This window comes from Chanos chanos, chromosome 7 (assembly GCF_902362185.1).
Source record: "Chanos chanos chromosome 7, fChaCha1.1, whole genome shotgun sequence".
In the NCBI taxonomy this organism is placed as follows: Eukaryota; Metazoa; Chordata; class Actinopteri; order Gonorynchiformes; family Chanidae; genus Chanos; species Chanos chanos.
This window is the reverse complement of record NC_044501.1, coordinates 1,854,921-1,878,248: the sequence shown is the minus strand read 5'-3', so window position 1 is coordinate 1,878,248 and position 23,328 is coordinate 1,854,921. Positions and strand designations below refer to the sequence as shown.

The 23,328-nt window shown below is 40.5% G+C and overlaps 1 protein-coding gene across 1 annotated transcript; it reads right to left on the bottom strand.

Annotated features, from left to right (window-relative positions):
• Window positions 1-3,146: 3,146 nt before the first annotated feature.
• LOC115817103 (stonustoxin subunit beta-like) lies at window positions 3,147-22,332 on the bottom strand. Its single transcript, XM_030780349.1, has 4 exons — window positions 22,239-22,332; window positions 17,340-18,761; window positions 16,819-17,070; window positions 3,147-3,673 (listed from the first exon to the last, which is right to left on the bottom strand). Exons 1-4 carry the CDS (start codon window positions 22,330-22,332, stop codon window positions 3,147-3,149), a joined length of 2,295 nt encoding a protein of 764 aa, XP_030636209.1.
• Between the last annotated feature and the right edge of the window lie 996 nt (window positions 22,333-23,328).

The following is a 23,328-nucleotide window of genomic DNA, read 5'->3' as shown; positions in this document are numbered from 1 at the left end:
ACAAACCAAGTCTAACAATCCCACACTACACCACACACAAGTATACACAAACCAAATCTAACAATCCCACACTACACCACACACAAGTATACACAAACCAAGTCTAACAATCCCACACTACACCACACACAAGTATACACAAACCAAGTCTAACAATCCAACACTACACCACCCACAAGTATACACAAACCAAGTCTAACAACCCGACACTACACCACACACAAGTATACACAAACCAAGTCTAACAATCCCACACTACACCACACACAAGCATACACAAACCAAGTCTAACAATCCCACACTACACCACACACAAGTATACACAAACCAAGTCTAACAATCCCACACTACACCACACACAAGTATACACAAACCAAGTCTAACAATCCAGAATTACACCACACACAAGTATACACAAACCAAATCTAACAATCCCACACTACACCACACACAAGTATACACAAACCAAATCTAACAATCCCACACTACACCACACACAAGTATACACAAACCAAGTCTAACAATCCCACACTACACCACACACAAGTATACACAAACCAAGTCTAACAATCCCACACTACACCACACACAAGTATACACAAACCAAGTCTAACAATCCAACATACACCACACACAAGTATACACAAACCAAGTCTAACAATCCAACACTACACCACACACAAGTATACACAAACCAAGTCTAACAATCCAACACTACACCACACACAAGTATACACAAACCAAGTCTAACAATCCCACACTACACCACACACAAGTATACACAAACCAAGTCTAACAATCCAACACTACACCACCCACAAGTATACACAAACCAAGTCTAACAACCCGACACTACACCACACACAAGTATACACAAACCAAGTCTAACAATCCCACACTACACCACACACAAGCATACACAAACCAAGTCTAACAATCCCACACTACACCACACACAAGTATACACAAACCAAGTCTAACAAACCCACACTACACCACACACAAGTATACACAAACCAAGTCTAACAATCCCACACTACACCACACACAAGTATACACAAACCAAGTCTAACAATCCCACACTACACCACACACAAGTATACACAAACCAAGTCTAACAAACCCACACTACACCACACACAAGTATACACAAACCAAGTCTAACAATCCCACACTACACCACACACAAGTATACACAAACCAAGTCTAACAAACCCACACTACACCACACACAAGTATACACAAACCAAGTCTAACAAACCAACACTACACCACACACAAGTATACACAAACCAAGTCTAACAAACCCACACTACACCACACACAAGTATACACAAACCAAGTCTAACAAACCCACACTACACCACCCACAAGTATACACAAACCAAGTCTAACAATCCCACACTACACCACACACAAGTATACACAAACCAAGTCTAACAATCCAACACTACACCACACACAAGTATACACAAACCAAGTCTAACAATCCAACACTACACCACACACAAGTATACACAAACCAAGTCTAACAATCCAACACTACACCACACACAAGTATACACAAACCAAGTCTAACAATCCAACACTACACCACACACAAGTATACACAAACCAAGTCTAACAATCCCACACTACACCACACACAAGTATACACAAACCAAGTCTAACAATCCAGAATTACACCACACACAAGCATAGTCACAGACCAAGTCTAATGACCTAACCAATGGGTGATGGGTGATTGACCAACTGAATGGAAATGATGAAATGTTTGGTAGTTAACCCGTTAATGAAGTTAAAATATGTGAGAGATGGTGTACAGAGAGCTGGTCATTATCGTGAAATAAACCCCACAGGGTGATGGACGACTTAAATCATCCTAAAGGGCTTTATTTCGCAATAATGACCGGCTCTCTGTACACTATCCCTCTCTATACACAGCTACTTACTAAAAAAAAAAATCAATAATTTGACACAAAATATTGATATAAAAATTATTTTATCGCTTCCGCTAAAAAACAGTTCCATAGCAACAGTCTGTTATACATAGCAGCGGTCTGCTATACAGAAATAACAGACCGTAGAATGCCCTAATTGACCAATCAGAATCGAGTATTCAATGACACAGTGTAATAAAACTTTATAATTACCTTTACTGTTAACTGAAGTAAACAAAAACAATGGTTAATGGATTAAAATGGTGTGAGGGTTAGTGCACTGGCTGAAAGTGATAGCAGAAAGATGACAAGATGAACAAAAGGTACAAAACTGTGATGTTTATTGATCACACAAAGACAGTGAACACAAACCAAATGATACTAAGGTGTGTGTGTGTGTGTGTGTGTGTGTGTGTGTGTGTGTGTGTGTGTGCGTGTGTGTGTGTGTGTGCATTCACATGTGTGCAAACACACGTGTCTGTTCTCGTACCATGAAAGGTGGTGTGTGTGTATATGTTTGAATGTTTGCGAGTGTTTGTGTGTGTTTCTGGATGAGATAATATGTGATGTGTATGTGTGTGTGTGTGAGTATTTGTGGGTAAGATGGCAGGTAATGTGTTGTGTGTGTGTATGTGTGTGTGTGTGTGTGTGTTTGTGTTTGTCTGTGTGTGTGGGCAGAGAGAGGAAAAGAAAGAAAGAGAGAGAAAGACAGACAGAGAAAAGAGACAGGAAGACAGAGAAACCGACACATATACAGTCTCTGTCTGTCAGTCCTTGGTTTAAATGAAGAACTTTAACAGATAATTCACAAAGCCCTTATGTGCTATTTATGAAGACATGATATATAAAAATTCAAAATCACCTTTAAATCAACAGGGAACACAATTATACTTACAAATAAATGAGAATGTTGCTGTTTGCTATGCAGTTTCAAAAGACTGAAAAAAAAACTGTATATGTACGTGTAAGTGGGTGTATATGTGAGTGTGTGTGTGTGTGTGTGTGTGTGTGCGTGAGTGTGTGTGTGTGTGTGTGTGCGTGTGTGTGTGTGTGTGCGCGTGTGTGTGTGAGCGCATGTGTGTGTGTGTGTGTGTGTGTGTGAACAAAGAATTGGTCTGTTCGTTTATCTGCATTTATTTCATCTCCGGTTTGAGACGTACAACTTCCTGTGTGCTGTTTCTTCCAGAACAAAGGGGTCTATTCTGTCTAGACCAGTGAGACTGTCTCTAGAACCCAGAACCCTGCATAGAGGGGCTCTTTGAATTTGGCGTGGAATGTGTGCACGTGTGTGAGTGTGTGTGTGTCAGGGCACACGCTGTAGAAGGACAGGGTGCCAGCCTGATAATCTAGAAACACCCCGACCCTGCGGGAGTAAAAGGCCGGCGCGGGCGCGCTGACGAACTTATAATTGTGCCATGCGGTGAAACTGTTCCCGCCGAAACTGCCGTCCCCACAGTTCACACACCAGGACTTGTCATTGTGGCCGATCTTCGTGTCGCTCCGGGTGATTCCTTTATACGCCACGCCCACAGCGGCTCCCATTCCGCTCCACTCCACCTCCCAGTAACAGCGCCCAGTCAGTTTCTCTTTACACAGCACCTGCTCCCAGTACTGGAACCTCTTCGAGTTGTCTCGGTACCGCTGTGTGTCGCCCCGCGTCGCCGTTTTGTTCGCGTCAGACAGACAGAGGCTTTTGTGTGCTGTGTTTGGGTCCAGCGTGAGCTCGTAACGATCTGCAGAGAGGAAGGGTGATCAAGGAGACAAAACGTGTCAATCATATGAAACACTGGCAGCCTTCGAATGTGTGTGTGTGTGTGTGTGTGTGTGTGTGTGTGTGTGTGTACTCACATCTTGTAAATTCTGTCCTAGTAAGATCTCCTCCCACATTCTCCCTGTAGAACCAGACACTGAATGAGTCTTTAACACACACCTCAGTAAATATGAGTCTTTAACACACACGTCAGTAAACATGAGTCTTTAACACACATATCAGTACATATGAGTCTTTAACACACGTCAGTAAATATGAGTCTTTAACACACATGTCAGTAAATGTGAGTCTTTAACACACGTCAGTAAATATGAGTCTTTAACACACACATCAGTAAATATGAGTCTTTAACACACGTCAGTAAATATGAGTCTTTAACACACATATCAGTAAATATGAGTCTTTAACACACACGTCAGTAAATATGAGTCTTTAACACACACATCAGTAAATATGAGTCTTTAACACACATCAGTAAATATGAGTCTTTAACACACATCAGTAAATATGAGTCTTTAACACATGTCAGTAAATATGAGTCTTTAACACATGTCAGTAAATATGAGTCTTTAACACACATATCAGTAAATATGAGTCTTTAACACACACGTCAGTAAATATGAGTCTTTAACACACATATCAGTACATATGAGTCTTTAACACACATGTCAGTAAATATGAGTCTTTAACACACATATCAGTACATATGAGTCTTTAAAACACATGTCAGTAAATATGAGTCTTTAACACACATATCAGTACATATGTAAGTCACGACATTTCTTCACTTCCACCGCTCTGAGCGTGCACAGGTCAGAGGAGGATACTCACAGCCTCTGTGTCTGTGATGTGGTAGGAAAGCTATACGTGGGTCTGTAAGAGAAGGAAAGAAAACAACAACAACAAAAGACTTATCAGATTATATGAAAACTACATTATACTGGTATGATACTAGGGCTGGACAATGTTTATATATGAACTGGACACTGTTTCTCATTATGTTTTTAGTTTTTTTTAGCGGCATGTAGGCAGGGAGTCAGCAAATGGCATGAGTTGTCAGTGTGGACATGTGAACTGTGAGCTGGATGACAGTGGAGAACAGAGAGAGGAGGTGTGGTTTGAATGACAGTGGCAGACAGAGAGAGGAGGTGTGGTTTGGATGACAGTGGGAGACAGAGAGAGGAGGTGTGGTTTGAATGACAGTGGAGAACAGAGAGAGGAGATGTGGTTTGGATGACAGTGGCAGACAGAAAGAGGAGGTGTGGTTTGAATGACAGAGGAGAACAGAGAGAGGAGGTGTGGTTTGGTTGACAGTGGCAGACAGAGAGAGGAGGTGTGGTTTGAATGACAGTGGAGAACAGAGAGAGGAGGTGTGGTTTGGATGACAGTGGCAGACAGAAAGAGGAGGTGTGGTTTGAATGACAGCGGAGAACAGAGAGAGGAGGTGTGGTTTGGTTGACAGTGGCAGACAGAGAGTGGAGGTGTGGTTTGTACGAAAGTGGAGAACAGAGAGAGGAGGTGTGGTTTGAATGACAGTGGAGAACAGAGAGAGGAGGTGTGGTTTGGATGACAGTGGAGAACAGAGAGAGGAGGTGTGGTTTGGATGACAGTGGAGAACAGAGAGAGGAGGTGTGGTTTGGATGACAGTGGAGAACAGAGAGAGGAGGTGTGGTTTGGATGACAGTGGAGAGCAGAGAGAGGAGGTGTGGTTTGAATGACAATGGCAGACAGAGAGAGGAGGTGTGGTTTGGATGATAGTGGAGAACAGAGAGAGGAGGTGTGGTTTGGATGACAGTGGAGAACAGAGAGTGGAGGTGTGGTAAATTCTGCCCTGTAGTCAGTAGTTTGGTTGCACTGCTGAACACGAGCTGACTGACACTGGTTAGGTGTGTATTGGTTCTTCTCATCACTACAGCATTCTGTGTGTCACAAGTGCCCATGTGTTTGTAATGAAGACCGTGTGCATAATTACCTCGGACTGGACAAAATACCTCCAGTATTGTAATGAAGACTGTGTGCATAATTACCTTGGACTGGACAGAGTACCTCCAGCAGGTCTGAGCCTGAAGGACAGGAGGTTGGATAATATACAATCAGTATACTCACACACACATACATACACACACACACACACACACACACACACACACACACACACACACACACACAGTTTTATCATAGAAATACATAACTCAAAATCAGAATCAAAATTACATATGCACATGTGTGTGTGTGTGTGTGTGTGTGTGTATATATATATATATATATATATATATATGTGTGTGTGTGTGTGTGTGTGTGTGTGTGTGTGTACATATATATATATATGTGTGTGTGAGTGTGTGTGTGTATATATGTGTGTGTGTGCATGCATGTGTATATGTGTGTGTGTGTGTGTGTGTGTGTGTGTGTGTGTGTGTATGTATATATGTATACAGGGAAAAGTATGCGTCCGCTGTACTTTGACATCTGACTGAGTTTCTTACCAAGGCAGTGGTGTCATGTTTAGCTGTGGCAGTAAACCCCACCCTTGTGTAGGGCTGACACATGCTCCTTCAACACAAGAAACAAGAAAATCAAGAAAAACAGGTATTTAACTGTGGTTTTCCTTTCAGTTGTACAGATACATTCATATTTATGACAGGTGTTCATGTTTTTATAACACTCCTGTCCCTGCAAAAGAAAAAACAATTAATGAAAGACCCTGTCAGTTTGTAATACACACTTAAAAATATTTACCACTTTGGAATTTAGTCGTGGCTCCCCCTGAAAGACAAACACATCTGATTAAAGTTGGATGAACATAGAAATAGCCCATGAATTTAATGTGATAAAACATGTAAACACGCAATAAGGAAATTGTTTAGTATAAAAGATTTATCTCCAGGCGCTCTGTACATGTCTTATGTGAGAACTGTGTAAGTCTGTAATTCTCCAGAGGTACACATCCTCTGAGATTCAATGGGCTGCATGCAGGTCGCTCTAAACACAACTGTGACCTCATCTCTTGATGGTTTTACCTTGGGTGATGGCTGTTGACGGTAAAATGTTTTTTAGTCTCGGAAATGTGTCCAAGATGGGTGCCTGATTCAGCACCTCGAAGAACCTCTGACAGGTTTCCTCTCCCTTGCCCATCAGTTTGTCTAGTGTATTAACACAAATCTCTTCTCTGACTTGAGACGACTGCATTAGGTTGTTGTATTCACGATCAGTGATAAGTTTTCTTTCCTGTGCGTACTGCAGGACAAAGCCGATATCAGCAGACAGGATCCCGATTAGGACTGTCTTCTGTTCGCGTAGAGTCTGCATGATTCACCACAGAATGGCAACCAACCTTAAAACACCAAGTAAATCATATGTTACAATCCCAAATTACATTTTTAAATGACAATGATAATCTCAGATTATTCACTATAAAAACACCAAAACCTTAAAACACCAAGTAAATCATATGTTACAATCTCAAATTACATTTTTAAATGACAATGATAATCTCAGATTATTCACTATAAAAACACCAAAACCTTAAAACACCAAGTAAATCATATGTTACAATCCCAAATTACATTTTTAAATGACGGTGTTAAGGTGTAAAATGAAGAGAATCTTTTATCTCAGATCATTCACTATAATATTTTCTCAGCATGTCAGAGAATCGTAAGTCATGCTGCACCACTAGCAGTAAATACGTTTTAGTCAGAAAGTTTTCTCTTTTTTTGCTTTTTAGCCCTTTTTCTCCCCAATTTAAAGGTGTCCAGTTCTCTCCTATTTCTGTTCCCTGTCACTTGCCAACCTCAGGGGTGGACCAGAGAGGGCAAAGATACAACATGTCTTCTCTGGTGCGTGGGACATTATTGTTTCTTTTCACAACTCCGTGAAGAACTTTTCACCAGAACATGAGGGACTTTTCCTCAGGTCTCGTCAGACTTTTCACCAGGACATGAGGGACTTTTCACCAGGCCTCATAAGACTTTTCATCGGGCCTCATAAGACTTTTCACCAGGCCTCGTAATATTTTTCCCCAGGCCTCGTAAGACTTTTCACCAGGCCTCATAAGTCTTTTCACCAGGCCACGGAGAACTTTTCCAGGAAGGTATAATGTGCACAGAGGTTCACGCTATGTCCCCCGTATCTGTCCACCGCTCGCCTGGCAGTCCAGACCAATCAGTGAAGGACACTGTGGCAACGGAGAGATAAACTCGTGCTAGCTCTCCACCCATCAGCACAGCAGGTTGTGTGGAGCAACCCAGGGCTCTGCTGTGGTGGGCCAGTGCCCGTACTAACCCAGAACACCCAGTGTATAAGAACTAATGAATGAGTTTTAATGGTAAAATTAGACTGAATGAATTTTAATGAATACGTTGTCATGAGTATGTTCTAGCAAATGAGTTTTAATGAATTTGTTTTAATGAGTAAGTCTTAATGAGTAAGTTTTAGTGATTGACTTTTAATGAGTAAGTCTTAATGAAAAAGTTTTAGTGAATGACTTTTAATGAGTAAGTCTTAATGAGTGAGTTTTAGTGAATGACTTTTAATGAGTAAGTCTTAATGAGAGAGTTTTAGTGAAGGACTTTTAATGAGTAAGTCTTAATGAGAGAGTTTTAGTGAAGGACTTTTAATGAGTAAGTCTTAATGAGAGAGTTTTAGTGGATTTTACCACAGCGTAATGAATGCCCATAAAGGCATTTTACCAGAATAAAACTCTCCTGTTTTATAATATTATTATTTGACAACATCTCTAAATTACACTCATACAGCAGTGGAACGATTGAATTTGAACATTAAATTTATCCAACAGGAAAATATCCTTTCAGTTACCATATACCCTCTTTGCTTTAGAACATGATGTTTGATTGGCCTGAGAAATAGTTCTGTAACCGCAGTTTGTTCTCCAGGTTTATCTTCATTCATGCCTATGACACAGACAGTCTTTCCAGTTCAACTGCTTCACAGTACCCAGGTGACACACTACCCACATGCAAAGACACACGTCCCATACAGCATACTGTTTTCAGCACATTCCCCAAATTCACCTCATTTTACACTGAAACATATTAGAAAGTTCCATAAGTTCCTAGTGCATGTTTACATGCAGGATTTCTATTTTCCTCATGTTTCAGTATGACCAGAAAACAGTTCATTTTATATTGCCCTTAAAAAACACAGAACAAAGAGAAAGCTTGTTTTGCCTTGTAACGTCTTCAAAGAGAGTCTATTTGAAACACTTCATAAAAGTAAGATGTGTCTTGTTACCTTCTCTCAGCTTGTCTTCAGTGACTCCTCTTCAGTGACAGTGACTGGTCTTCAGTAACAGTGACTGGTCTTCAGTGTCAGTGACTGGTCTTCAGTGTCAGTGACTGGTCTTCGGCAACAGTGACTGGTCTTCAGTGATTGTGTAGCCAAGTTCCTGTAGAGTTGAGATGTTTGCTCAAAACTCTTAAAAAAAGAAATAAGATCTTGACTACTCTCCCTCCAAACACTATTCCTGTTTTTTTTTTTAATTCCCCGAGAATCAGCCGGATATCAGAGCCGTATAATGCAGGAATTACGAACTACACAGAAGATCCCATCCCAATCTTCTTTTCCTTTGGCATGTGTTCGTTACTTGACGTGCTACTGGAGAGGTAAAACCAGTTAAACACCTCTACTAGACATTCCTGGAAATCAGCGACATTTCAGTTTCATTTCAAAAGCACAGACTGATCCAGGACCAGAGCAGAGGAGAATACTGTAGAACATTAGGACACACAGACTGACCCGGACCCGTGCAGGAGACAATACTGTAGAACATTAGCACACACAGACTGACCAGGACCAGAGCAGGGGGGAGAATACTATAGAACATTAACACACACAGACTGACACGGACCAGAGCAGAGGAGAATACTATAGAACATTAGCACACACAGACTGACCCAGACCAGAGCAGAGGAGAATACTATAGAACATTAACACTCACAGACTGATCCAGGATCAGAGCAGGGGAATAATACTGTAGAACATTAACACACACAGACTGACCCGGACCAGAGCAGAGGAGAATACTATAGAACATTAACACTCACAGACTGATCCAGGACCAGAGCAGGGGAATAATACTGTAGAACATTAACACACACAGACTGACCCGGACCAGAGCAGAGGAGAATACTGCAGAACATTAACACACACAGACTGATCCAGGACCAGAGCAGGGGAATAATACTGTAGAACATTAACACTCACAGACTGATCCAGGATCAGAGCAGGGGAATAATACTGTAGAACATTAACACACACAGACTGACCCAGGACCAGAGCAGGGGAATAATACTGTAGAACATTAACACACACAGACTGACCCAGGACCAGAGCAGGGGAATAATACTGTAGAACATTAACACACACAGACTGACCCAGGACCAGAGCAGGGGAATAATACTGCAGAACATTAGCACACACAGACTGACACGGACCAGAGCAGAGGAGAATACTATAGAACATTAACACACACAGACTGACCCAGGACCAGAGCAGAGGAGAATACTGCAGAACATTAACACACACAGACTGATCCAGGACCAGAGCAGAGGAAAATACTGTAGAACATTAACACACACAGACTGACCCAGGACCAGAGAAGAGGAAAATACTGTAGAACATTAACACACACAGACTGACCCAGGACCAGAGAAGAGGAGAATACTGTAGAACATTAACACACACAGACTGACCCGGACCAGAGCAGAGGAGAATACTGCAGAACATTAACACACACAGACTGACCCAGACCAGAGCAGAGGAGAATACTATAGAACATTAACACACACAGACTGACCCGGACCAGAGCAGAGGAGAATACTATAGAACATTAACACACACAGACTGACCCAGGACCAGAGCAGAGGAGAATACTGTAGAACATTAACACACACAGACTGACCCAGGACCAGAGCAGGGGAATAATACTGTAGAACATTAACACACACAGACTGACCCAGGACCAGAGCAGGGGAATAATACTGTAGAACATTAACACACACAGACTGACACGGACCAGAGCAGAGGAGAATACTGCAGAACATTAACACACACAGACTGACCCGGACCAGAGCAGGGGAATAATACTGTAGAACATTAACACACACAGACTGATCCAGGACCAGAGCAGAGGAGAATACTGCAGAACATTAACACACACAGACTGACCCGGACCAGAGCAGAGGAGAATACTATAGAACATTAACACACACAGACTGACCCAGGACCAGAGCAGGGGAATAATACTGTAGAACATTAACACACACAGACTGATCCAGGACCAGAGCAGAGGAGAATACTATAGAACATTAACACACACAGACTGACCCAGGACCAGAGCAGAGGAGAATACTGCAGAACATTAACACACACAGACTGACACGGACCAGAGCAGAGGAGAATACTATAGAACATTAACACACACAGACTGACCCGGACCAGAGCAGAGGAATAATACTACAGAACATTAACACACACAGACTGACACGGACCAGAGCAGAGGAGAATACTATAGAACATTAACACACACAGACTGATCCAGACCAGAGCAGGGGGGAGAATACTATAGAACATTAACACACACAGACTGATCCAGGACCAGAGCAGAGGAGAATACTATAGAACATTAACACGCACAGACTGATCCAGGACCAGAGCAGAGGAGAATACTGCAGAACATTAACACACACAGACTGACCCAGGACCAGAGCAGGGGAATAATACTGTAGAACATTAACACACACAGACTGATCCAGGACCAGAGCAGAGGAGAATACTATAGAACATTAGCACACACAGACTGACCCGGACCAGAGCAGAGGAGAATACTATAGAACATTAACACACACAGACTGACCCGGACCAGAGCAGAGGAGAATACTGCAGAACATTAACACACACAGACTGATCCAGGACCAGAGCAGAGGAGAATACTGCAGAACATTAACACACACAGACTGAGGGTTCGTTATTAATCCCACAGTCAGAGACAGAGAGTAATAAAAAGACGGCTCGTATTCATAGTGAATGTAAAATATTTTAAAACATTACACATCAGCATCAGTGAGGCCTCGGTTATTCATACAGCTTGTCTTTCTGGCGCCTTTTCTTGCCTGATGCCCTGTGCTGGGGGACGCACTTTGGTCAGGGGCCACAGGAAATGGTCTGGTTTGCTGGTGGGCTCATGTCACCTGCAGGGTGAGGGAGGAGTACGGAAGCCAAATCTGTCTGTTCACTTAGACTGACACCTTTACTGAAATCTACCTGTTCACTTGGACCGACACCTTTACTGAAATCTACCTGTTCACTTAGACTGAAACCTTTACTGAAATCTACCTGTTCACTTGGACTGATACCTTTACTGAAATCTACCTGTTCACTTAGACTGACACCTTTACTGAAATCTACCTGTTCACTTAGACTGATACCTTTACTTAAATCTACCTGTTCACTTAGACTGACACCTTTACTGAAATCTACCTGTTCACTTGGACTGATACCTTTACTGAAATCTACCTGTTCACTTAGACTGAAACCTTTACTGAAATCTACCTGTTCACTTAGACTGACACCTTTACGGAATTCGTCTTTCAGGAAAAAAAAATCTTTACTGGGGACCACTTTAACTGGACTGTTAACCAGCATTTAACTGTTAAAGGCCATTTAACTGTTAACCAGCATTTAATGGTTTATCACTGATTAACTGTTCATCAGTGCCGGGTGCCCAGAGCAGTCTTTTCACAGCAGTGATGGATTTATTCCCTCACTCACTGACTCACTGACTCACTGACTCACTCACTCACTCACTCACTGACTCTCTCACTCACTGACTCACTCACTCACTGACTCACTCACTCACTCACTCACTGACTCACTGACTCACTCACTGACTCATTCACTCACTCACTCACTGACTCACTCACTTTTTGTCTCTACTTTGACAACTGATTTTGGTGATGAGCGAGTTTAAAGAACATCATCTTTTTTCTTTTCTTTCTTTTTTTTTTTTTTGTCAAAACATAGCATGATGACCAACATAGATTCACATACTTGGTTTTCAGTGGTGAATTTCAGATATCCAAAAGTAATGGCTTCAGACAAAATGAATGGCTTCAGACAAAATGAATAACTTCCTGCAAAGAAACAGACTGTCTGAACAGAGTGCTGAACAATGAGACTAAACAATTACAGTGAGTCATCAGAAAATCTAATGTTTAAGACAGGTTAACAGAATATGACTGTTACAGTGAATGGTCAGAAAGCCTAATGTCTAAGACAGGTTAACAGAATATGACTGTTACCGTGAGTCATCAGAAAGTCTAATGTCTAAGACAGGTTAACAGAATATGACTGTTACAGTGAGTGGTGAGAAAGTCTAATGTCTAAGACAGGTTAACAGAATATGATGCTTAATGTAAATGAAAAATCTAAATGCTAATCTAAGTGCTCAGCCGTTTGCACAATCAAATAGAAACTGTGCATACACTATGAAACTGTCATAAAATACACAAACACAGAGAGCTGTCAATCAACTGCCCTCCGTTGTGTTTGAGAGGAAATCATAGTAAAAACATAAACGGGAGATTCCCCTACTTACTATTTATGTTCTCTCTCTCTCTCTCTCTCTCTCTCTCTCTCTCTCTCTCTCTCTTTCTCTCTGTCTTTCTCTTTCTCTCTCTTTGTGTCTCTCTCTCTCTCTCTCTCTCTCTCTTTCTCTCTGTCTTTCTCTTTCTCTGTCTCTCTAACTCTCTCTCTCTCTCTCTCTCTCGCACACACACACACACACACACACGGCTGTGATTGTGTGTAATTTGTAACCATAAAAACCCCTCTAGAATTGACACTGCTGCAGTGTTCATGGTCATAAACTCAGTTTAAACAAACTCTACCCAGAGTAGAACTGACATCACAATGAAGAAATACGGACACCCAGTGGCTTTTTCTCTCCATCATCTCTCCATTTAAACAAACTCTACCCAGAGTAGAACTGACATCACAATGAAGAAATACGGACACCCAGTGGCTTTTTCTCTCCATCATCTCTCCATTTAAACAAACTCTACCCAGAGTAGAACTGACATCACAATGAAGAAATACGGACACCCAGTGGCTTTTTCTCTCCATCATTTCAGTCTTGTCTTTCAGGCCATGATCCATCTCCCTCTACAGTCAGTATCAAACAGTAATTCACATTCTCAGAATTACTCCCTAACATCTGTTCTTGAATAAATTCTCCAAGGAGATGTTGACAGTGAGCACTGATCTAGGTCCTGCCTCCTCTTAATGAAACCTAATTTTACCTATTATACCCTAAAACCCAATACTGATCTCAGATCAGCAGTTACAGGGTGATAACACTCACATCAGTAATGCAGAAAAACTCTGCCTTCTTGAGACAAGGCTAACATTATAAAAATGAGAGGAATTAAAAACACACATGCACACACAAATATGTGTGACAACATGTGACTTCATTTCACGTCTTGAGAGCTTGCAGTGACTACATTTGTCCGCTAGATGGCAGTACATGCATATTGCAATAATATATATATATATATATATATAGAGAGAGAGAGAGAGAGAGAGAGAGAGAGAGAAGGACAGGTGCACTTCAGACAAAGAGAAAGAGGGGCTCAGTGAATTTAGAATAGAATGTCTATGTGTGTGTGTGTGTGTGTGTGTGTGTGTGTGTTTATCAGACACAGAGAGACAGAAGATGTTGAATAGAATGTACGCAAGTGTGTCAGTGTGTGTTTGTCAGAGGTGAAGCTGCAGAGGGACGGATGCATTTGTACTCTATGGGCATGGAAGGATAGGTTTGTGAGTATGACAGTGCTCTGTTTATCATGCCAGGCAGTGTATCTAATATCAACACTACAGATTCCTGCATCTTGTGCTGATGATTCCTTTATGTGTTATTCCAGTAAAACCAGTCCACCAAACCAACTCAACCCCCCAGTAGTCCAGAAGCAGCGTACGGTCAGACTCTCTCCACACACTGCCTAACAGCAGTGATCAGTTCTGTCTAGACGGTCAGGATATGACATACAATGAGACTACCTTACGGGACTGCTGAGTACTGAAGACTACTGAACACACCAAGGGATTACAATCACAGTTTACCATATCATTAAAAAACATCGATAATGGCAGTTAATTTTCATGTGCAAACAAATAAAATACATCACATTCACACCAAAGTCATGGACAAACAGTCTTCTGAAGACAACAGAACAGCTGGCATTACAGACAATCGATTGTCACTTCAGTCACCATTTACTCAGTCTGTGGGAACAGAAAACAGCTGAGGGAGAAGAGGACATGTTCTTTGTTTAGGACAGTGTCTTCTTCCTTAGTCAGCTGTTTATGTGGTGGGAAGATCTTTGCATCTGCTTCTGTTATATGTTGAATAGTCTGAGCACTTTCACATCTTGTCATGATGGTTAAACTTTGTAAATCACAGTAAACTCAAACCCATCTGTGTTTAAGACACATGTCCATTCTCTGGACCACCTGCCTGTTATTTCTAAGTTCAAATCATTACTCCCACAGAAATGTCTTTAGTTACATATTAAGCCGCATTCATTAATGTCTTGAATCCACAATGCGTGAAAGATGCTGGCTTAAGACCAGCAACTTTAGATTTATGAAGGCTTAAAACACTGATGAACTGTGAGGTGATGTTACACTGATGAACTGTGAGGTGATGTTACAATGATGAACTGTGAGGAGATGTCACATTAATGAACTGTGAGGTGATGTAACACTGATGCACTGTGAGGTGACACAACACTGATGCACTGTGAGGAGATGTTACACTGATGAACTGTGAGGTGATGTAACACTGATGCACTGTAAGGTGACACAACACTGATGAACTGTGAGGAGATGTCACATTAATGAACTGTGACATGTTACACTGATGCACTGTGAGGAGATGTTACACTGATGAACTGTGAGGTGATGTTACACTGATGCACTGTGAGGAGATGTAACACTGATGAACTGTAAGTGGATGTTACAATGATGAACTGTGCGGAGATGTTACACTGATGAACTGTGAGGAGATGTTACACTGATGAACTGTGAGGAGATGTTACACTGATGAACTGTGAGGTGATGTAACACTGATGATTATCAGCTCTGTATACACATATTTTCTTACCTTAATACAAACAAATGAACAAACAAACACACAATCTCAAATTAGACCAAATCTATTTGAATTTGGAATTGCAGATACCAGCCGATGGCACAGTTAACCCGTACAGGTAATTCCCGAGAGATGATGAAAATCTTAGATTCACCCCCATGATTTTACCACAAAAAGATCATTGCACCAATGATTAAAGCATAAACAAAGCACTTATATTAAAAAAGCAATTACTGAATAAATGCCCACAGAGATTCTACTAGGACATAAATCTATGTTTAAGTTTGATATTCATGATTCAAGATGCACACATAAAGCCATCTCTGCCGCTTGGTATGATACTCAGAATATAAAATTTGACATTTCGCTTCAAGTATAATATACTCCATTCCCTTATTGATTAACGCACATTCTGACACAAACCAGGACTAACTTAATACAGCTCTATCACATTAATACAAATGTAGCGAATTAATCAACATGTCTCCCAGCACGGCTGCTAAATGTTAGTTCCTGTTTTCATACCAATCATGAGCCTGCCCAGAGCATCCAAAAAAATCACAAAACACAAAGACACAGTAAAAGAAATAAATGTTTTGACGGAATCCTACTACATCTACACTTCTTCCCACAAAACACAGAGCAGGGTCCTGTCTAACACAGAGACACAGAGGTATTGGCAGACCATATCTCTATTCCTACATAGAGGGGTTCAGTGAATGTGGAGCGGAATGTGTGTAAGTGTGTGAGTGTGTGTGTGTCAGAAGAAACGTTGTAGTAGGACAGAGTGCCAGCTGCCCTGTCCAGATACACTCCTATTCTCTGAGATTTTGAAAAGGGAAAATTTATGTCAGTTTTCTGATTATTGTGCCAGGCACCGTAAAAACAACTATTGCACTCCAGAGTCCAGGACTTTTCATTCTTTCCTAACTCACATGCATTACTCTCTCCTTTCCTGCCTATTCCTTTATATGTCACTGCTATAGTGAGTCCCTCGCCACTGCGCTCAGCCTCCCAGTAACAGTGTTCAGTCAGACTTTCTTTACACAGCACCTGCTGCCAGTAATCAAATCTCTCCGGATTGTCTGGATACGACTGATCCTCTCCGTGTGTCACCTTTCGGTTCCCCTCAGACAGAAGAAGTCTATTGTGTGCTGTGTTTGGCTCCAGTGTGAGTACAATGGCATCTGCACATTAAAATAGAGATGGACAAATAAATAAACACTATTGTTTGTCAAATCTGTACATCTCATATTTCAGACATTTTTTCTACAATGAGCAGTAGAACCCCCACTTCCGTTTCTTGCCAGAAGGAATTATTGGAGATAGTTTTGGTTAGAATAATGCACACTTGGAGTTTCACTTAATGACTGTCAGCTTACTTTGAACCAATACACAAAAATGAGCATACGAAGCATTGTTTGGTGATAGTAATAATACAACATACCAACCATACCTTTTCTGAAGGGGATGTCGGTCACATGGGGATCCCTACAAATGCCATTGTGATACCAGCGAACTGAAGCTCCAGGGTGTTCTGGGTCTGAGACATAAGTGACTATTGAAAGGCCAAAAGTAAACCCTTGAATGATCTTCAGAGAGGACAGGAGGACACCCCTGACCTCTGGTGTTGAGTACCACAGTGTTTTTTCAGACAGGTTTTGGACACAGGTGCTAATGTTGATACCCCTCCTCAGGTCTTCAGTTGTCTTGGTGATTTTGTTCAGGTACGGCTCCTCGTATTTTAGAGAAGTGAAACTGAACATAAAGACGTCAGTCACATCTGGCTGCATGAGAAATGTATCAAGCTCTGGACCTGGAGTTTTAATTTCTAACTTCAGGTCAGCAATGTAAGATTTGATGATTCCAATCTCAGTCTCTTTCCCATCCAACCATTGATCAATTTCACTCCTGTTAAAACCAGATGCATGCTGGGACTTGAGAAGGTCAGTCAGGGCTGTTTCCTCTGCAGTGCCCTCTCTGATGGTGGGCAGGAGTTCAGCCAGTTTCTGTGAAAACACTGTGGTGAAATCCTTCAGTCTGCTGTTGAACAGCTCCAGTTTGTCACAGATGTCGCTGGCCTTAATGGTCTTACTGATCTCCAGCAGGTCATTGGCTCTCATCTCTGCCTGGTGGAGATCATCCATCATTTTCTCCACCTGAGATATTAAAGACTCTGAGATCACGTGCTTCAGTTGGAGAGCAGTGTCATTCAGATTCTTCAGTGGGTACAGCCACACTTTCAAAGGCACTGCAAGTTCTCCATCCTTACCAAGCAGATTGGGCAGATCTTTGTACAACAAGACAGCTTCCTCATATGTGGTAGGGTTCTGTTTTAACCTGTAGTCACCATAGAACTTGCAGCTGAAATGCTTCACTTTCTCCTTGTCTGCATCATCCAGATCAACCTTTCCCTCTGCTGATATCTCTATTAAGGGAATCTTCTTGATCATCACATTCAGGCTGCCTTGGATTGTCTGCTTTTCTGAAGCATCTGAGGCTGTATCTTGAAACTCCAGGATAGCGTTGGCCCCATAGAGCACTCCGGTCACTACATGTGTGGCCTCCTTCGCTTTAAAGACATCAGGATACTGGACTGTCAGTTCTGAGAACATGAGCTCCTTAAACACAGTGTTCACCTGGTGCTGCATGGTGACTCGGCACTGGAGTTTGGAAGATGTCTTCTCATTTAGATAATGTGCAGAACCCCCAACCTCAACCAGCCCAGCAAAGAAGCTGGCCTTCACGGAAGCACTCACATCCAACAGTTTGATCTTCTCACTGATGGATTCAGAAGCTGCCACCTGAAAACTGGTGTTAGGCTGAGGGTTAACTTTTGTTTCTTTTTGAATGACCTCATTACTCCAGAGAGACATTCCTGTAGGAAAAGGAGATAAAGAAATCAGTGACTACAACGACCCTTATCATCATCATCATCATCATTATTATCATCATCATCATCATGGACATAATACAACTGGCACCATTTGTAAACTCAATAAACCACCAGATGTCACCAGTTAACTCTCATTTTCTCAGCATATCATCCATCACTAACCTGTGTGTTTTGGAAGTGGTATTTGCAAAGGTGTCTCTTACCATGTCTCTCTTACAGTATTGAATGCTTAGGGAGGTAACATAATGATTCAAGTCATGTGTTGCAGAAAACTCTAAAGTACATAATAGATTTAAACTGCTCCTCTCTAAGGAATTATGCTATGCCCAGTGTTCTAAATCTAAACCCATGTTTGAAACACATAATGCTTACGACGTAGTACAAAAGAATGGTAGCATTCTTTTGTAAAACCCTTTGGGTTAACACAGCAGATTTAGGCATGAGTGATTCCATATCAACTCACATATGCCCTCTAGTTCATGTCATGGATTTTCTCAAAAAAATTCATGTGAAAACTTCTATTAAATTCATGGAACCTTGTAAAATCTTATAGCTTTGCGCCAATTACTTTTTTAGTCATGAATTTCTGAAGTTTGTCCCTCGGAGCTAAATTTCATCACTTTAGCGATTCTTTGTAAGCCTCACCAATTGCTTATTTTTCACTGGATAGGGTTGAAATTTGTACCTAATATCCAAGGATTAGGGTTACGGTTAGATGTATTTATGTAAATTGTTACTGAATGTCACTAATTATTCAAAAATTATTATCTCCATGAATTTTCACTTTCTTGCAACCAAATTTTGATTGTGTGGAGTATTAATACAGTTCTATCGCCTTTTTTAATGGGAAGGTGTTAATTATAATTGCAGATATATAAAAATTGTTATATTACTCCATCATTTAATAATTTTTTGAAAATAGCTATTTTTTTGTACTTTTCACTTGCTGTAATATTACATTCATTGGTTTTATTTCATAGGCAGATATTTGTACTATGTTGACTTCAAGGTTTTCTGTGTTTGTGTGATACCTACTGTGCCTGTTTTTCATTGGGTTCAGGAAATTCACAAGTTACAGCTTGTAATGGCTTGTAAGTTTCAAGGAAATTAAAGTAATCCTTCTTGGGAAAATATACTGTCAAAATACCTTAAAAAGTGGATTTTTCAGCTCCAAATCTATAAGTAGCAAAATCTATGGCACTCAGTTTTTTACGCAGCACCAAATAACTTCTAGATAGAACTATATTACTTCTACACAGAATCAAAATTTGGTTGGAAGAAAGTGAAAACTCATGGAGATCTTGATTTTTGTAAATTAAAGATACTTCGTTCAGGAAATTTATTTTCATTAATTTGATTACTGACATTCAGGAACAATTTTTTATATAAATACATATGTTGCAAATTATCCTTAGGGTGTCTTGGTTGTTCAGTACAAATTCAGCCCAATCCAGTGAAAAATGAGCAATTGGTGAGGTTTACTAAGATTCGCTAAAAATGGTGAAATTTAGCTCCGAGAGCCAAACTTCAACAATTCATAACTAAAAAAAATGCTTGGAGTGGAGCTATAGGATATATAGGTTTTCACATGAATTTTTTTTTCTTCAAGAAAATTCATGACATGAGCTGGAGGGCATATGTGAGTCGGTATGGAACAACCCATATGCTATATGACTCATGCTTCAACAGCTGTCTGAGATGCACATCCCACCTGTGATTGTGCCCTATGTACACTCAGTAATGAGCCAGATCATGAGTGGGAGGGTTACACTTATGTAATGTGTAGAGAACAGGTAATATGCCTGTTAAAATGCCTTAAAAAAAGCAAAACCAAGCCAGGAATGTAATTAAAACATACATACATACATACGTACATACATACATACATACATAAAATCAGTGACTAATGTGAATTCTTGCTGATACTCCTCAGTCACCACTAGGGGTCTAGCTGGCATCTCTGGGAAACTAAGAACTGAGATAGCTGGATGGTTCTTCTTTGCAGTAGGGTCCAGCATCGTGGTTCTCCCTGACAATTAAGCCTAATTTTTTTGTTTATTTCAATATGAATGATTTTTCTTTTTTTATCAGAATATTTACCTGACTGCCCAGATTATCTGAAGCCTGTGAAATCAGGGTTCAGAAAATATGGGATGTATCTTAAAAAAGTTAACAGGCCAGTAGATTTTAGAGTTACGTTCATGGTATAAATGTTGCACCCAGATTTGGATGATAGGGATTATGTCAATGAGTGCAAAAGTGATGGCTAGCCAAAGCAATGTATACATTTATGAGGACAAAAGAACACAAGAGGCAGATATTTTCTGATAGAGACAGAGTATGAGTTGAATCAGCAGAAGCGACTCTGAGTAGGTAACACACTCAACATTTTAGCTTTCTGAGAGCCAAACCATACCTGTCAGCAACACCAAGCTGTGCTCAACAAGAACCTTCTGAAGGCCCGTAGAACTGACACTGTACTATCAACCCTAACTGTGCTCTTATTGACCAGAACACTGAATTAGATAAAAAAAAGCTGACTGGTTTTTTAAGATAAAGGGCAGAGGGGGATGGTATTTGAACAAATGGACATTGAGTTGTGTTCACATCATCTGGGTTTAGGGATTATCAGGTTCAATTTACGATATGAATCAAATGCATTTTGTCAGGACAGACCCCCTTTCTACTTTGGCTCACGGATACCTCATTAATGCAACAAACCTTTTGGGCATTCTTCATTTACTTAAATTTTTTATTGTGGGTTTGTTGACCACAGTTCAAAGTTAAGTGGAGCGACACAGAATCTGCATGAAAACAGATTTTGACTGATTATAAACTTTGGTGCAAATCTGTGTCATGCTAACCATCACACTTAAGCCTGAATATACAATGACAAATAGACTACCCAGTTACTCATTGTCTATTTTACCAGGTGTCATTGCGTGAGTCACATATCTGGTACATAGGAATCATAGTTATATACCTGGAACTAAGGAGTCATTGTGTGAGTTATATACCTGGAACTAAGGTGTCATTGTGTGAGTTATATACCCGGAACTAAGGTGTCACTGTGTGAGTTATATACCTGCAACTAAGGTGTCATTGTGTGAGTTATATACCCACAACTAAGGTGTCACTGTGTGAGTTATACACCTGGAACTAAGGTGTTATTGTGTGAATTATATACCCGGAACTAAGGTGTCATTGTGTGAGTTATATACCTGCAACTAAGGTGTCATTGTGTGAGTTATATACCCATAACTAAGGTGTCACTGTGTGAGTTATATACCTGGAACTAAGGTGTCATTGTGTGAGTTATATACCTGCAACTAAGGTGTCATTGTGTGAGTTGTATACCTGCAACTAAGGTGTTATTGCATGAGTTATATACCTGCAACTAAGGTGTCATTGCGTGAGTTATATACCTGGAACTAAGGTGTCATTGCGTGAGTTGTATACCTGGAACCAAGGTGTCACTGCATGCGTTGTAGAGTGTGCCAAGATACAGGCTTCTGCCAAGGGCTTCAAGCACTAGACAGTTTGATGAGTCCATGATTGCTTTAGGGGAGAAAAATACGGCAATGAGATGGTGTGTACATGTTTGTGTGTCTCTTGTTTTTAGTGCTTGCAAATGTGTATTTACCATGCATAGTTATCAAACATATTTAACATGCTTCAGCAACTCACATGAAATTTAAAAATATTGTCCAATGGTGAGTCACTCATACCCTTATGCAGCTAAAGATACCTTTACAAATGCATTCAAACCTTGCTGGAATATCAGACTACAACATAATGTCTTAATGTGATCGTTTATTCAATTATTCAATTAACTTTTTTTAGTTCAGCCTTTTAATTATTTATATATTTTTTTCTGAAACGGATTACTCTAGAAATGGAATATACCAAATTACCCTTCAGATTGCAAACTCATCCCAAGAGAATTAATATAAAGTTATTATAATGGCATACTGACATGCATTTAAATCACAGCAATCTATGATAATAACACAGATGAGTTCGCTGTAATACATGAGTAAATTATTTCACTTCTGTTAAAGAAAAAATGCTTAAAAACAGCATCATTTCAAGAGGATCTGTTTGTTGGTATATATTGTTATTGCTATGCAATGCCCAAAAACATGCTTTAAAAATTCTTCTGATATTATCATTCAGTTTGATCTGATAGTCTGGTATCATTGCCTAACTTTACCCATCCAAATAAAGAATTCCCTTTTCTTTGTCAGAAGACAGGATTCCCTTAATGTTATTTATGAAACTGACATGATGCACTTTATAATGTCCTCAAAACAACAAACATAAACTAAACTGGTTTTGCCTTGTAACATCTTTAAAGAGAAGCATTATAAAATTAAGATGTGGATGTCATTAAGACTGTGTCTCGTTACCTTCTTACTGCTTGTCTTCAGTAACAGCGAATGGTCTTCAGTAACAGTGACTGGTCTTCAGTTACAGTGACTGGTCTTCAGTAACAGTGACTGGTCTTCAGTTACAGTGACTGGTCTTCAGTAGCAGTGACTGGTCTTCA

What these genes read in the sequence shown, in the direction of transcription:
- LOC115817103 (XM_030780349.1), bottom strand. Translation starts at nt 22,332, where the DNA reads ATGGACTCATCAAACTGTCTAGTGCTTGAAGCCCTTGGCAGAAGCCTG. An exon ending in CGACATCCCCTTCAGAAAAG is followed by an intron (nt 17,071 to 17,339) that starts GTATGGTTGGTA and finishes TTTAATGTGCAG; the next exon opens with ATGCCATTGTACTCACACTG. An exon ending in GAAAGGAGAGAGTAATGCAT is followed by an intron (nt 3,674 to 16,818) that starts GTGAGTTAGGAA and finishes TCCTCTCTGCAG; the next exon opens with ATCGTTACGAGCTCACGCTG.